The 17,575-nt window shown below is 41.8% G+C and overlaps 1 protein-coding gene across 1 annotated transcript in view; it reads right to left on the bottom strand.

Moving 5' to 3' along the window:
- LOC133551905 (glutamate receptor 1-like) overlaps positions 1–15,761 on the bottom strand; it is a 65,718-nt gene extending 49,957 nt beyond the window's left edge. Inside the window, exons 1-2 of the mRNA XM_061899099.1 lie at positions 15,679–15,761; positions 721–7,167 (exon numbers count right to left, since the gene is read on the bottom strand). Of these exons, the coding sequence (XP_061755083.1) occupies positions 721–808 (88 nt within the window). The 5' untranslated portion in view covers positions 809–7,167; positions 15,679–15,761. The remainder of the gene's footprint in view (positions 1–720; positions 7,168–15,678) is intronic.
- Positions 15,762–17,575: the final 1,814 nt, after the last annotated feature.

Below are 17,575 nucleotides of genomic sequence, written 5' to 3'. Positions count from 1 at the left end.
AGAGTACACATAGTACTGTGTAGTATAGAAGTATAGTGTGCAGGGTACACATAGTACTGTGTAGTATAGAAGTGTAGTATGCAGAGTACACATAGTACTGTGTAGTATAGAAGTGTAGTATGCAGAGTACACATAGTACTGTGTAGTATAGAAGTGTAGTATGCAGAGTACACATATAGAGTACTGTGTAGTATAGAAGTGTAGTATGCAGAGTACACATATAGAGTACTGTGTAGTATAGAAGTGTAGTGTGCAGAGTACACATATAGAGTACTGTGTAGTATTGAAGTGTAGTATGCAGAGTACACATATAGAGTACTGTGTAGTATAGAAGTGTAGTATGCAGAGTACACATATAGAGTACTGTGTAGTATAGAAGTGTAGTATGCAGGGTACACATATAGAGTACAGTGTAGTATAGAAGTGTAGTACACAGAGTACACATATAGAGTACTGTGTAGTATAGAAGTGTAGTATGCAGAGTACACATATAGAGTACTGTGTAGTATAGAAGTGTAGTATGCAGAGTACACATATAGAGTACTGTGTAGTATAGAAGTGTAGTATGCAGGGTACACATATAGAGTACAGTGTAGTATAGAAGTGTAGTATGCAGAGTACACATATAGAGTACTGTGTAGTATAGAAGTATAGTATGCAGAGTACACATAGTACTGTGTAGTATAGAAGTATAGTGTAGTATGTAGATGCAGTACTCACCTATGTTGATGTTAGCAGGAAAACTTGTGTTGTTGCAGAGTCCAAAAAGCAGCAGAAGAACAAACAGAATCTTCATGATCGTCTTCATCCTCTCAACACACTCTCTGACTGACTGTGTGTGTGTGTGTGTGTGTGTGTGTGTGTGTGCGCGTGAGTGTGTGCGTGTGTGTGTGTTTGTGTGCGCGTGTGTGTGTGTGTGTGAGGCGGCCAGCTCGAACTGTGTGTGTGAGGGAGTGAGTGAGTGTGTGTGTGTGTGTGTGTGTGTGTGTGTGCTTTGAGAAGAAGCAACCTTTCCCTCCTCCTGCTCCTCCCGTCCAATCAAATCAGTGCATTGGCACAAAGCATGCTGTCTTCATCATCATCATCATCGTGTCATGGTTCTTAATTAACACATAAAACCATCATAATGACAGAATGATGTCTCATCTTTTTTTTTCCAAATAAAAGTTCACACTTTTGACATCAAAGCTAAATGTTATCTTGACACACGATGAGGACTTCCTGTCATTCACTTCCTGTCTTGCATATCTTAACTGTCTGTCATCAACATCTTTACTTCCTGTTGTCCACATCTTCACTTCCTGTTGTCTACATCTTAACTTCCTGTCTTGAGCATGTCTTCACTTCCTGTTGGCCACATCCTCACTTCCTGTTGTCCACATCTTCACTTCCGGTCTTGAACATGTCTAAAGATCCTGTTGTCCACATCTTCACTTTCTGTTGTCCACATCTTCACTTCCTGTCTTGAACATGTCTTCACTTTCTATTGTCCACTTCCTCACTTCCTGTTGTCCACATCTTCACTTCCAGTCTTGAACATGTCCTCACTTCCTGTCTTGAACATGTCTTCACTTCCTTTTGGCCACATCCTCACTTCCTGGTGTCCACATCTTCACTTCCAGTCTTTGACATGTCTTCACTTCCTGTCTTGCAAATGTCTTTACTTCCTGTCGTCCACATCTTCACTTCCTATTGTCCACATCTACACTTCCTGTTGTCCACATCTTCACTTCCAGTCTTGAACATGTCCTCACTTCCTGTCTTTAACATGTCTTCACTTCCTGTTGGCCACATCCTCACTTCCTGTTGTCCACATCTTCACTTCCAGTCTTTGACATGTCTTCACTTCCTGTCTTGCAAATGTATTTACTTCCTGTCGTCCACATGTTCACTTCCTATTGTCCACATCTACACTTCCTGTTGTCCACATCTTCACTTCCAGTCTTAAACATGTCCTCACTTCCTGTCTTGAACCTGTCTTCACTTCCTGTTTGCCACATCCTCACTTCCTGTTGTCCACATCTTCACTTCCAGTCTTTGACATGTCTTCACTTCCTGTCTTGCAAATGTCTTTACTTCCTGTTGTCCACATCTTCACTTCCTATTGCCCAAATCTACACTTCCTGTTGTCCACATCTTCACTTCCAGTCTTGAACATGTCCTCACATCCTGTCTTGAACATGTCTTCACTTCCTGTTGGCCACATTCTCACTTCCTGTTGTCCACATCTTCACTTCCAGTCTTGAACACGTCTTCACTTCCTGTTGGCCACATCCTCACTTCCTGTTGTCCACATATTCACTTCCAGTCTTGAACATGTCCTCACTTCCTGTCTTGAACATGTCTTCACTTCTTGTTGGCCACATCCTCAATTCCTGTTGTCCACATCTTCACTTCCAGTCTTGAACATGTCTTTACTTCCTGTTGTCCACATCTTCACTTCCTGTGTTGCACATGTCTTCACGTCATGTCTCGCAAATGTCTTCACTTCCTGTTGTCCACATCTTCACTTCCTCTCTTGCACATCTTCACTTTCTGTCATCCACATTTTCACTTCCTGCATTGGACATGTCTTCACTTCCTGTTGTCCACATCTTCACTTCCTGTCTTACAAATGTCTTCACTTCCTGTTGTCCATATCTTTACTTCCTGCATTGGACATGTCTTCACTTCCTGTCTTACAAATGTCTTCACTTCCTGCATTGGACATGTGTTCACTTCCTGTTGTCCACATCTTCCCATCCTGCATTGGACATGTGTTCACTTCCTGTTGTCCACATCTTCACTTCCCGTCTTATAAATGTCTTCACTTCCTGTTGTCCATATCTTTACTTCCTGCATTGGACATGTCTTCACTTCCTGTCTAACAAATGTTTTCACTTCCTGTCTTGCACATGTCTTCACTTCCTGTTGTCCACATCTTCACTTCCAGTCTTGAACATGTCTTTACTTTCTGTCATCCACATCTTCACTTCCTGTCCTGCACGTCTTCACTTCCTGTCTTGCACTTGTCTTCAATTCCTGTTGTCCTCATCTTCACTACGTGTGTTGAACATGTCTTCACTTCCTGTCTTGCACGTCTTCACTTCCTGTTGTCCACAAGTTTACTTCGGGTCATCCACATCTTCGCTTGCTGTCTCGCACGTCTTCACTTCCTGTCTTGCAAATGTCCTCACTTCCTGTCATCCACATCTTCAATCTCTGTCATCCACATCTTTACTTCCTGTTGTCCACATCTTCACTTCCTGTCTTGCACATGTCTTCACTTCCGGTTGTCCACATCTTCAATTCTTGTCTTGCGAAAGTCTTCACTTCCTGTTGTCTATATTTTAATTACCTGTCTTGCACATGTCTTCACTTCCTGTTGTCCACATATTCACTTCCTGTCTTGCAAATATAATCACTTCCTGTCTTGTATGTCTTCACTTTCTGTCATCCACATCTGCACTTCCTGTCTTGCAAATGTATTCACTTCCTGTTGTCCACATCTTCACTTCCTGTCTTGCACATGTCTTAACTTCCTGTCTTGCAAATGTCCTCATATCCTGTTGTCCACATCTTCACTTCCTTTCTTGCACGTCTTCACTTTCTGTCATCCACATCTTCACTTCCTGGTGTCCACATATTCACTTCCTGTCTTGCAAATGTCTTCACTTCCTGTCTTGCATATGTCATCGCTTCCTGTGTTGCAAATGTCTTCCCTTCCTGTTGTCCACATCTTCACTTCCTTTCTTGCAAATGTCCTCATATCCTGTTGTCCACATCTTCACTTCCTTTCTTGCAAATGTCCTCATATCCTGTTGTCCACATCTTCACTCCCTGTTTTTCACGTCATCACTTCCTTTCTTGCACGTCTTCACTTTCTGTCATCCACACCTTCACTTCCTGTCTTGCAAATGTCTTCACTTCCTGTCTTGCAAATGTCATCACTTCCTGACGTCCACATCTTCACCTCCTGACGTCCACACGTCCTGTCTTCCACACATATTTTTACTTCCTGTCACCCACATATTCGATTCCTGTCTTGCAAATGTCTTCACTTCCTGTTGTCCAGATCTTCACTTCCTCTTGTCCACATCTTCACTTCCTGTCTTGCACATGTCTTCACTTCCTGTTGTCCACATCTTCACTTACTAATGTCCACACCATCACCTCCTGCGTCGCACATCTCTTCACTTCCAGTCCTGCACATTTCTGAACTTCCTGCCTTGCAAATGTCTTCACTTCCTGTCTTGCACATGTCATCGCTTCCTGTGTTGCAAATGTCTACACTTCCTGTTGTCCACATCTTCACTTCCTTTCTTGCAAATGTCCTCATATCCTGTTGTCCACATCTTCACTTCCTGTCTTGCACATGCCATCATTTCCTTTCTTGCACGTCTTCACTTTCTGTCCTCCACATCTTCACTTCCTGTTGTCCACATCTTCACTTCGTGTCTTGCAAATGCCTTCACTTCCTGTCTTGCACATGTTATCACTTCTTGACGTCTGCATCTTCACCTCCTGACCTCCACATGTCCTGTCTTCCACACATATTTACTTCCTGTCACCCACATATTCCATTCCTGTCTTGCAAATGTCTTCACTTCCTGTTGTCCACATCTTCACTCACTATCTTGCATGTCTTCGCTTCCTGTTGTCCACATCTTCACTTACTAATGTCCACACAATCACCTCCTGTCTCACAAATCTCTTCACTTACGGTCTTGCACGTTTCTTCACTACCTGTTTTGCAAATGTCTTCACTTCCTGTCTTGCACGTCATCACTTCCTGACATCCACATCTTCACGTCCTGTTGTCCACACATATTTACTTCCTGTCATCCACATTATTTTGTCCTTCACTTACGGTCTTCCACACATCTTCACTTACTAATGTCCACACCATGTCTTGCACATGTCATCACTTCCTGTCTTGCACATGTCTTCACTTCCTGTCTTGCAAATGTCTTCACTTCCTGTTGTCCACATCTTCACTTCCTGTATTGCAAATGTCTTCACTTCCTGTCTTGCAAATGTCTTCACTTCCTCTTGTCCACATTTTCACTTCCTGTTTTGCACATGTCTTCACTTCCTGTCTTGCAAATGTCTTCACTTCCTGTCTTGTAAATGTCTTCACTTCCTCATTTCCACATCTTCACTTACTATCTTGCACATGTCTTCACTTCCTGTTGTCCACATCTTCACTCAGTAATGTCCACACAATCACCTCCTGTCTCACAAATCTCTTCACTTCCGGTCTTGCAAATGTCTTCACTTCCTGTCTTGTAAATGTCTTCACTTCCTCATTTCCACATCTTCACTTACTGTCTTGCACATGTCTTCACTTCCTGTTGTCCACATCTTCACTCACTAATGTCCACACAATCACCTCCTGTCTCACAAATCTCTTCACTTCCGGTCTTGCACGTTTCTTCACTACCTGTTTTGCAAATGTCATCACTTCCTGACATCCACATCTTCATGTCCTGTTGTCCACACATATTTACTTCCTGTCATCCACATTATTTTGTCCTTCACTTACGGTCTTCCACACATCTTCACTTACTAATGTCCACACCATGTCTTGCACATGTCATCACTTCCTGTCTTGCACATGTCTTCACTTCTTGTCTTGCAAATGTCTTCACTTCCTGTTGTCCACATCTTCACTTCCTGTATTGCAAATGTCTTCACTTCCTGTCTTGCAAATGTCTTCACTTCCTCTTGTCCACATTTTCACTTCCTGTTTTGCACATGTCTTCACTTCCTGTCTTGCAAATGTCTTCACTTCCTGTCTTGCAAATGTCTTCACTTCCTGTCTTGTAAATGTCTTCACTTCCTCATTTCCACATCTTCACTTACTATCTTGCACATGTCTTCACTTCCTGTTGTCCACATCTTCACTCACTAATGTCCACACAATCACCTCCTGTCTCACAAATCTCTTCACTTCCGGTCTTGCAAATGTCTTCACTTCCTGTCTTGTAAATGTCTTCACTTCCTCATTTCCACATCTTCACTTACTGTCTTGCACATGTCTTCACTTCCTGTTGTCCACATCTTCACTCACTAATGTCCACACAATCACCTCCTGTCTCACAAATCTCTTCACTTCCTGTTTTGCAAATGTCTTCACTTCCTGTCTTGCACGTCATCACTTCCTGACATCCACATCTTCACGTCTTGTCATCCACATTATTTTGTCCTTCACTTCCGGTCTTCCACACATCTTCACTTACTAATGTCCACACCATGTCTTGCACATGTCTTCACTTCCTTTCTTGCACGTCTTCACTTTCTGTCATCCACATCTCCACTTCCTGTTGTCCACATCTTCACTTCCTGTATTGCAAATGTCTTCACTTCCTGTCTTGCACATGTCATCACTTCCTTTCTTGCACGTCTTCACTTTCTGTCACCACATATTCACTTCCCGTTGTCCACATCTTCACTTCCTGTCTTGCACATGTCTATCACCTCCTGTCTCGCACATCTCCTCACTTCCGGTCTTCCATATGTCCTCACTTCCTGTCTTTCACACATCTTCACTTCCTGTCACCTGCACTATCACTTCCTGTTGTCCACATCATCACTTCCTGTCCTCCAAAAGTCCTTACTTCCTGTTCTGACACATTTAGGCTGACAAGGCATCCTTGAAACCTCGGCCCTGCCATCTCGAAAGAGACAATATAGTCAAGTACTTGTTGTCGTTTTTCAGTATTCCGGCGTGGCGCGTGAAATTAGCCGGTCCACTTCCTGTCCAGGCTTCCACATGTTGGCTTGCTCACAGCGGCGTGAAGAAGCGCGCGCACGTGTGAAGTGGCGGCGCACAAAGCATAATATTATTTATTCATCTTTGTAAAGAAGTTGAAGCCGAAGTTTGGGACTAATTTTGCCGCGTGACTCTGTGATGTTTTATTTATGTAGGGACCCATTAAAGAAAGACGGCGCCGAGCGGCAGTCTGCACCGTCAGCTTGTTCAGGCTCGCCGGCCACCTCCATCTTTCCGCGCTCGGGCCGCAAGTCACATGGGCGGCGAGGCAGGCGGCCATGTTGTTGCATGCCGACACGCTGAACCGGGTCAGTTGTTGTGAGCCAGGCTACATTTGCGTGGGTGGAGGTCAGAGTTGACAGCAACTTTCCCTGATGGTTGTTTTGCTGCGTTTCCATGGCAACGGGAGGAGACTGCAGGGAAAGAAAACAAAAATTCAAAAGGCGAGAGTCACGTTTGAAGACTTTTGTCAACGTCAAAGTGGTCCCTGCCGTGTTGTCGTAGCAACCTGAATCAATAATAGAAAAAGCCTCTATTAATGTAAATGCATCAATAAAACATCCCATAATAACATCCATTATTTGCCAGCCTCCTACATTTTTAATGGGCCACCTTTCACACCTGAACACCGTGGCAACAACCAAAGCACCTTCACACTTCCTGTTTGAAAGATACTTCCTGTTTTAAAGACACTTCCTGTTTGAAAGATACTTCCTGTTTTAAAGACACTTCCTGTTTGAAAGATACTTCCTGTTTTAAAGACACTTATTGATTGAAACACACTTCCTGTTTTAAAGATATTTCCTGTTTTAAAGATACTTTCTGTTTCAAAGACACTTCCTGTTTTAAAGAAACTTACTGATCGAAACACACTTGCTGTTTTAAAGACACTTACTGATTGAAACACACTTCCTGTTTTAAAGACACTTCCTATTTTAAAGATACTTCCTGTTTTAAAGACACTTACTGATTGAAACACACTTCCTGTTTTAAAGACACTTCCTATTTTAAAGATACTTCCTGTTTTAAAGACACTTCCTGTTTTAAAGACATTTATTGATTGAAACACACTTCCTGTTTTAAAGATACTTCCTGTTTTAAAGACACTTCCTGTTTTAAAGGCATTTCCTGTTTTAAAGACACTTCCTGTTTTAAAGATACTTCCTGTTTTAAAGACACTTCCTGTTTTAAAGATACTTCCTGTTTTAAAGACACTTCCTGTTTTAAAGACACTTACTGATTGAAACACAATTCCTGTTTTAAAGACACTTCCTGTTTTAAAGATACTTCCTGTTTTAAAGAAACTTACTGATTGAAACACACTTCCTGTTTTAAAGACATTTCCTGTTTTAAAGACACTTCCTGTTTTAAAGATACTTCCTGTTTTAAAGACACTTCCTGTTTTAAAGATACTTCCTGTTTTAAAGACACTTCCTGTTTTAAAGAAATTTACTGATTCAAACACAATTACTGTTTTAAAGACACTTCCTGTTATAAAGACACTTCCTGTTTTAAAGACACTTACTGATTGAAACACACTTCCTGTTTAAAGACATTTCCTGATTTAAAGACACTTCCTGTTTTAAAGACACTTCTTGTTTTAAAGACACTTACTGATTGAAACACACTTCCTGTTTTAAAGACACCTCCTGTTTTAAAGACACTTACTGATTGAAACACACTTCCTGTTTTAAAGATACTTCCTGTTTTAAAGATACTTCCTGTTTTAAAGACACTTCCTGTTTTAAAGATACTTCTTGTTTTAAAGTAACTTACTGATTGAAACACACTTCCTGTTTTAAAGATATTTCCTGTTTTAAAGATACTTCCTGTTTTAAAGACACTTCCTGTTTTAAAGAAACTTACTGATTGAAACACATATCCTGTTTTAAAGACACTTCCTGTTTTAAAGACACTTACTGATTGAAACACACTTCCTGTTTTAAAGACACTTCCTGTTTTAAAGACACTTCCTGTTTTAAAGACACTTACTGATTGAAACACACTTCCTGTTTTAAAGACACTTACTGATTGAAACACACTTCCTGTTTTAAAAACACTTACTGATTGAAACACACTTCCTATTTTAAAGATGTTTCCTGTTTTAAAGATACTTCCTGTTTTAAAGACACTTCCTGTTTTAAAGAAACTTACTGATTGAAACACACTTCCTGTTTTAAAGACACTTCCTGATTGAAACACACTTCCTGTTTTAAAGACACTTACTGATTGAAACACACTTCCTGTTTTAAAGATACTTCCTGTTTTAAAGATACTTCCTGTTTTAAAGACACTTCCTGTTTTAAAGATACTTCTTGTTTTAAAGTAACTTACTGATTGAAACACACTTCCTGTTTTAAAGATATTTCCTGTTTTAAAGATACTTCCTGTTTTAAAGACACTTCCTGTTTTAAAGAAACTTACTGATTGAAACACATATCCTGTTTTAAAGACACTTCCTGTTTTAAAGACACTTACTGATTGAAACACACTTCCTGTTTTAAAGACACTTCCTGTTTTAAAGACACTTCCTGTTTTAAAGACACTTACTGATTGAAACACACTTCCTGTTTTAAAGACACTTACTGATTGAAACACACTTCCTGTTTTAAAGACACTTACTGATTGAAACACACTTCCTATTTTAAAGATGTTTCCTGTTTTAAAGATACTTCCTGTTTTAAAGACACTTCCTGTTTTAAAGAAACTTACTGATTGAAACACACTTCCTGTTTTAAAGACACTTCCTGATTGAAACACACTTCCTGTTTTAAAGACACTTCCTGTTTTAAAGATACTTTCTGTTTTAAAGACACTTCCTGTTTTAAAGACACTTACTGATTGAAACACACTTCCTGTTTTAAAGACACTTACTGATTGAAACACACTTCCTGTTTTAAAGACACTTACTGATTGAAACACACTTCCTGTTTTTAAGACACTTACTAATTGGAACACACTTCCTGTTTTAAAGACACTTACTGATTGAAACACACTTCCTGTTTTAAAGATACGTCTTCACTTTCTGTCACCACATCTTCACTTCCTGTTGTCCGCAGGCGCAACTTGGAATGGGCCCGACTTAGTGTGGGCGCAACTTAGAGTGGGCGCAACTTAAAGTGAGGTGCAACTTTGTGTGGGTGAAGCCTAGTGTGGGCGAAACTTAGTGTGGGCTCAACGTAGAGTGGGTGCAATTTGGAATGGGTGTAACTTGGAATGGGTGTAACTTGGAATGGGTGTAACTTGGAATGGGCCCAACTTAGTGTGGGCGCAACATAGAGTGGGCGCAGTTGAAAGTGAGGTGCAACTTTGTGTGGGTGAAGCCTAGTGTGGGCGAAACTTAGTGTGGGCGCAACGTAGAGTGGGTGCAATTTAGAGTGGGTGCAACTTGGAGTGGGTGCAACTTAGTGTGGGCGAAACGTAGAGTGGGTGCAATTTAGAGTGGGTGCAACTCGGAGTGAGGTGCAACTTTGTGTGGGTGAAACGTAGAGTGGGTGCAATTTAGAGTGGGTGCAACTTGGAGTGGGTGCAACTTGGAGTGGGTGAAACGTAGAATGGGTGCAATTTAGAGTGGGTGCAACTTAGTGTGGGCGAAACGTAGAGTGGGTGCAATTTAGAGTGGGTGCAACTTAGTGTGGGCGAAACGTAGAGTGGGTGCAATTTAGAGTGGGTGCAATTTAGAGTGGGTGCAACTTAGTGTGGGCGAAACGTAGAGTGGGTGCAATTTAGAGTGGGTGCAACTTGGAATGGGCCCAACTTAGTGTGGGCGCAACTTACAGTGGGCGCAGTTGAAAGTGAGGTGCAACTTTGTGTGGGTGAAGCCTAGTGTGGGCGAAACTTAGTGTGGGCGCAACATAGAGTGGGTGCAATTTAGAGTGGGTGCAACTTGGAGTGGGTGCAACTTAGTGTGGGCGAAACGTAGAGTGGGTGCAATTTAGAGTGGGTGCAACTTGGAGTGAGGTGCAACTTTGTGTGGGTGAAACGTAGAGTGGGTGCAATTTAGAGTGGGTGCAACTTGGAGTGGGTGCAACTTGGAGTGGGTGAAACGTAGAATGGGTGCAATTTAGAGTGGGTGCAACTCGGAGTGGGTGCAACTTAGTGTGGGTGAAACGTAGAGTGGGTGCAATTTAGAGTGGGTGCAACTTGGAGTGAGGTGCAACTTTGTGTGGGTGAAACGTAGAGTGGGTGCAATTTAGAGTGGGTGCAACTTGGAGTGGGTGCAACTTAGTGTGGGCGAAACGTAGAGTGGGTGCAATTTAGAGTGGGTGCAATTTAGTGTGGGCGAAACGTAGAGTGGGTGCAATTTAGAGTGGGTGCAACTTAGTGTGGGTGAAACGTAGAGTGGGTGCAATTTAGAGTGGGTGCAACTTAGTGTGGGCGAAACTTTTGAATATCTGCAGCGAGACGTTTCTCCATATTTGAACGACAACTCCTCACCTGGTCAGCTCACATCTACCAAAATGAACTCATTCTACCCTTTTTTTTCAAGGCGGTTCACACGAGGACATTCAGTTGAACGCGAGCAGGGCGTGGTCGTGCAGGTGTGTTCTTGTTGCCATGACGACGCGCACACGCGGCAAGGGGTGAGCGGACGTGCAGACGACTGGACACAGCCTTCGACCGTCAGACATGTTACGTTCGCAGCTGGCCAGCCCCGGCAGGGGGTTGGGGGGACCGAGGGGGCGTCGGGGGGAGCGGGGGGGGACCCAACAGCTGGGGGACACTTCTGCATGACTCCTGGGCATGCTCGGTTGGAAGACGCCATCCCAGAATAAGTCTGAGGAAATGATGCCTCATCTCCATATGTCCTCTCACATCTGCACTCCTTAACCACCGTGCTCCTTGTTAGTCGCCATAGCAACCAGCACCCCCCCCCCTTTTTCCCCCAGACCCCCACGCTCTTTAACCGTCTTTTGTCTTCCACCGCCCTCCTGACAACACACACACACACACACACACGCGCACACACACACACACACACACACACACACACACACACACACTTCAGCGGAAGAAGGCAAACAGCAAAGTGGGGGCTCGTTTTGTGCAAATCAGCATTTTTGGGAGGTAAAGGAGGGCGAGGGGGCATAACTGCTTTTGTTCACACACACACACACACACACACACACACACACACACACACACACACACACACACACACACACACACACGTCAAATGTCCACTGTTTTTTTTTGTTGTGATAACATGATCTGCTCGCACGCCTGTCAATCAAACATTAGGGGCGGGGCCAGTGTGTAACAAAAAGTGAGCAGGCGTGGCAATATATCGCCACGGCAACCTGCGGGTCACAGGTCAAGCTGGCTAACATGAGCACATGATCACCATCTCTATCTTCGCCCCCCCCTGCGGTTAATCTGAGTTGTGTGTGTGTGTGTGTGTGTGTGTGTGTGTGTGTGTGTGTGTGCGCGCTGACAGCTCAGTGTTGCCAGAATGTTCCAAGCAAACACAACGATCGTGCTGACTTCAGCATGTCTGCTCAGCACAACAAATCGTCAATTCCCGCCGCCATCGCCGCCGCGTTCCTCGTGACTCCGCCCCCCTCCCCTCAGAGTGTGTCCAGATGTCACATGGCAAGATCTGTCCCCAACATCACGGCAAATTACCCACGAGTCTTTGCTCATTAGCTGTGTGTGTGTGTGTGTGTGTGTGTGTGTGTGTGTGTGTGTGTGTGTGTGTGTGTGTGTGTGTGTGTGTGTGTGTGTGTGTGTGTGTGTGTGTTGATTGCCCTGACAGGAAGCGAAGCCGCTGGTGATAGGAAGCAGCTTCTGAAGGTCTCACGAAGAAGAGCCGCAGGTTCGAATCTTTGGACTGCAGGGGCCTGATGTAAAAAGAGAAGTTTCCTACTAAAAACGGAGGCACGGTCAAACCCAGAAAACGGACGCAAGTAGAAATTCAGATGTGTGAAATTCAGAAATTCAGTTTGCTGGGAATCTACTTAGTGAATCACTACACTGTCAGTGATATCATCCAACTGAATCACTACATTGTCGGTGATATCATTGGACTGGACTCTCCCGATTATGTTAGATCCACTATGGACTGGACTTTCACACTATCAGGGGGAGGGGGTTGCCCACATATGCGGTCCTCTCCAAGGTTTCTCGTAGTCATCATTGTCACTGTCACCGACGTCCCACTCGGGTGAGTTTTTCCTTGCCCTTATGTGGGCTCTACCGAGGATGTCGTTGTGGTTTGTGCAGCCCTTTGAGACATTTGTGATTTAGGGCTATATAAATAAACATGGATTGATTGATTGATTGATTTACTACACTGTCATTGATATCAACTAAGTGAATCGCTAGACACCCAGTGATATCAGCTAAGTGAACACTACACTGTCAGTGATATCATCCAAGTGAAACACTACACTATCATTTATACCAGCCAAGTGAATCACTACAATGTCAGTGATATCATCCAAGTGAATCACTAAACTTTCAGTAGTATCAGCTAAGTGAATCACTACACTGTCAGTGATATCATCCAAGTGAATCACTACACTGTCAATATCATCCAAGTGAATCACTACACTGTCAGTAGTATCAGCTAAGTGAATCACTACACTATCATTTATATCAACTAAGTGAATCACTACACTGTCAGTGATATCATCCAAGTGATTCCCTATACAGTCAGTGATATCATCCAAGTGAACACTACACTGTCAGTGATATCATCCAAGTGAATCACTACACTATCATTTATATCAACTAAGTGAATCACTACACTGTCAGTGATATCATCCAAGTCAATCACTATACTGTCAGTGATATCATCCAAGTCAATCACTTGACTTTCAGTAGTATCAGCTGAGTGAATCACTACACTGTCAGTAATATCATCCAAGTAAATCACTATACTGTCAGTGATATCATCCAAGTAAATCACTACACTGCCAGTGATATCATCCAAGTAAATCACTATTCTGTCAGTGATATCATCCAAGTAAATCACTACACTGTCAGTGATATCATCCAAGTAAATCACTACACTGTCAGTGATATCATCCAAGTAAATCACTATACTGTCAGTGATATCATCCAAGTAAATCACTACACTGTCAGTGATATCATCCAAGTAAATCACTATACTGTCAGTGATATCATCCAAGTGAATCACTAAACTTTCAGTAGTATCAGCTAAGTGAATCACTCCACAGTCAGTGGTATCATTCAAGTGAACACTACACTGTCAGTGATATCATCTAAGTGAATCACTACACTGTCAGTAGTATCACCTAAGTGAACACTACACTGTCAGTGATATCATCCAAGTGAATCACTAAACTTTCAGTAGTATCAGCTAAGTGAATCACAACACTATCACTTATATCAGATAAGTGAATCACTACACTGTCAGTGATATCATCCAAGTGAATCACTACACTGTCAGTAGTATCAGCTAAGTGAATCACTACACTGTCAGTAATATCATCCAAGTAAATCACTATACTGTCAGTGATATCATCCAAGTGAATCACTAAACTTTCAGTAGTATCAGCTAAGTGAATCACTCCACAGTCAGTGGTATCATTCAAGTGAACACTACACTGTCAGTGATATCATCTAAGTGAATCACTACACTGTAAGTAGTATCACCTAAGTGAACACTACACTGTCAGTGATATCATCCAAGTGAATCACTAAACTTTCAGTAGTATCAGCTAAGTGAATCACAACACTATCACTTGAATCAGATAAGTGAATCACTACACTGTCAGTGATATCATCCAAGTGAATCACTACACTGTCAGTAGTATCAGCTAAGTGAATCACTACACTGTCAGTAATATCCTCCAAGTAAATCACTACACTGTCAGTGATATCATCCAAGTGAATCACTTGACTTTCAGTAGTATCATCCAAGTAAATCACTACACTGTCAGTGATATCATCCAAGTAAATCACTATACTGTCAGTGATATCATCCAAGTGAATCACTAAACGTTCAGTAGTATCAGCTAAGTGAATCACTCCACAGTCAGTGGTATCATTCAAGTGAACACTACACTGTCAGTGATATCATCTAAGTGAATCACTACACTGTAAGTAGTATCACCTAAGTGAACACTACACTGTCAGTGATATCATCCAAGTGAATCACTAAACTTTCAGTAGTATCAGCTAAGTGAATCACAACACTATCACTTGAATCAGATAAGTGAATCACTACACTGTCAGTGATATCATCCAAGTGAATCACTACACTGTCAGTAGTATCAGCTAAGTGAATCACTACACTGTCAGTGATATCATCCAAGTAAATCACTACACTGTCAGTGATATCATCCAAGTAAATCACTACACTGTCAGTGATATCATCCAAGTGAATCACTTGACTTTCAGTAGTATCATCCAAGTAAATCACTACACTGTCAGTGATATCATCCAAGTAAATCACTATACTGTCAGTGATATCATCCAAGTGAATCACTAAACTTTCAGTAGTATCAGCTAAGTGAATCACTCCACAGTCAGTGGTATCATTCAAGTGAACACTACACTGTCAGTGATATCATCTAAGTGAATCACTACACTGTCAGTAGTATCACCTAAGTGAATCACTACACTGTCAGTAGTATCAGCTAAGTGAACCAATCCACAGTCAGTGATATCATTCAAGTGAACACTACACAGTCAGTGATATCAACTAAGTCAATCACTACACAGTCAGTGATATCATCCAAGTGAATTTGCCCTGACAAGAACAACTAAGTGTCTTCTCCATGAAACATCATCTTCATTATCATCGTCTTCACTATCATCCTCATTATAATCACCCTCACTATCATCATCATCATCATTCGCCGTCTTCCCCGCCTCGGGGCTCAAGATGTTATTGCAGCCGTCACTTCCTGTTTGAGGGAGGCCCTCGTCTTCTTGGCCGCCGCACATCAGCTCACCTTTGACCTCCGGCTGCAGATCGGCACCGTCTTCCCAAAAGTCATGTGACCACGGCGACTCGCTACATGGACGCCTGCGACCTGAATGGAAGGAGCAGGGACACACACACACACACACACACACACACACACACACACACACACACACACACACACACACACACACACACACACGCGAGGGTCCCACTGGACAATGGAGGTGATGTGACAGCAGCTGGGACTCCCGTGTGTGTGTGTGTGTGTGTGTGTGTGTGTGTGTGTGTGTGTGTGTGTGTGTGTGTGTGTGTGTGTGTGTGTGACATGTTGATTCCCAAGAGTTCCCTAACGAGTAAACATCATCATCATCCACAAAGTACTTAGAGAAATCGTTGACTCTAATCCACAATTCATGCAAATTCATGAGCTCATTCAGTTGATGAATGCATGAATTGTCTGTTATTGTCGGTGATGTCACACCTGTGAATCAGGTTTTATGTTTGATCATGTTATGTTTTGTTTTTCGGACTCTTGTTTCCTGTTTTGCACTTCCTGGTTTTGTTTGTTTCCATAGTAACCCATTAGTTTCCGCCTGGTCTCCTAGTCACGTCCCGGCTCTCACACCTGTTTTCAATAATCACAGCTACGTAGTATTTAAGCCATTTGTTTCCTGTTCCTCGGCCTGGGAACTTTACCGGACTTTGTATTGAACCCTCATGACCATGCACCTACCTTCATGCCTTGCCACGCTGTTTATTGTTTTGACCAGGCCACGGAAGATTTTTTTGTATTCATGCCTCAGTGCAAGTTTATTGTTTTGACCAGGCCACGGAAGATTTTTTTGTATTCATGCCTCAGTGCAAGTTTATTGTTTTGACCAGGCCACGGAAGATTTTTTTGTATTCATGCCTCAGTGCAAGTTTTTGGTTTGTTTTGTGTCATAGATAGTATCTTTTGTTTGTTTGTATATGTTTTTGTTTTTGAGTATAGTCTAGTTTTTATCCGCCATTGTGCGCACCCTTTGTTTTTCCTGTTTTGTATTATAGTGTGTAAATAAATTAAACATGAACTTACACTCACGTCTCGCTCGTGCAAATCATCCTTTGCGTGGAAGGAAGCAAAACAAATCCAAGTTCGAGTCCTGACAGGTGGAGGCATGAACTGCTGATTTGATTTCGAAGTTGTTGTATTATTGCCGATGAATGCATTGATTGTTGATATTTAGAAACTGTTAGTAAGTAGATGGTTGATGAACACATGAATTGTTGATTGTTGTCAATGAATGCATTCCTTTTTGCTATTTTATCATTTTTATTAAATAGATTGTCGAAGAAAGCACGAAAAGTTGATTGCCGCCGATGAATGCATTAACTGTGGATGAACGCATTGTCGATTATTCTCAATGAATTAATAAATTTTTGATATTTTAAAATGATTTCTAAAATCATTTTTGATAAAGGCATGAATTGATTGTTGTTAATGAATGTATTGACTGTTCATTAATGCATGAATTGTTGTTTATAGACAATGAAATAATTATTTGTTATTTAATTTATTATTGGGTACATTGTTGATGAATACATTAACTGTTGATAGCTTGAAGTCAATAGGAAGTAGATTGTTGATGAATGCATGAATTGTTGATATTTAAAAAAAAATGGTACATAGTTGATGAATACATTAGGTGTTGACATTTTGAAGTTATTAGTAAGTAAATTGTTGACAAAGTCATAAATTGTTGATTTTCGTCAATGAATGGATTAATTTTTGCTATTTTACCATTAATATAAAATAAATTGTTGAAGAAAGCACAAAATGTTGATTGTTGTCGATTAATGTAGTAATTGTTGCTGAATCCATTAATTGTTATTTTAAAATTCTTTTAAATACATTGTGGATGAAGGGATGTATTGTTGATTGT

The sequence above is a fragment of the Nerophis ophidion genome, linkage group LG04 (assembly GCF_033978795.1).
Source record: "Nerophis ophidion isolate RoL-2023_Sa linkage group LG04, RoL_Noph_v1.0, whole genome shotgun sequence".
NCBI classification, from domain to species: Eukaryota; Metazoa; Chordata; class Actinopteri; order Syngnathiformes; family Syngnathidae; genus Nerophis; species Nerophis ophidion.
This window is presented reverse-complemented; position numbering and strand designations above follow the sequence as displayed.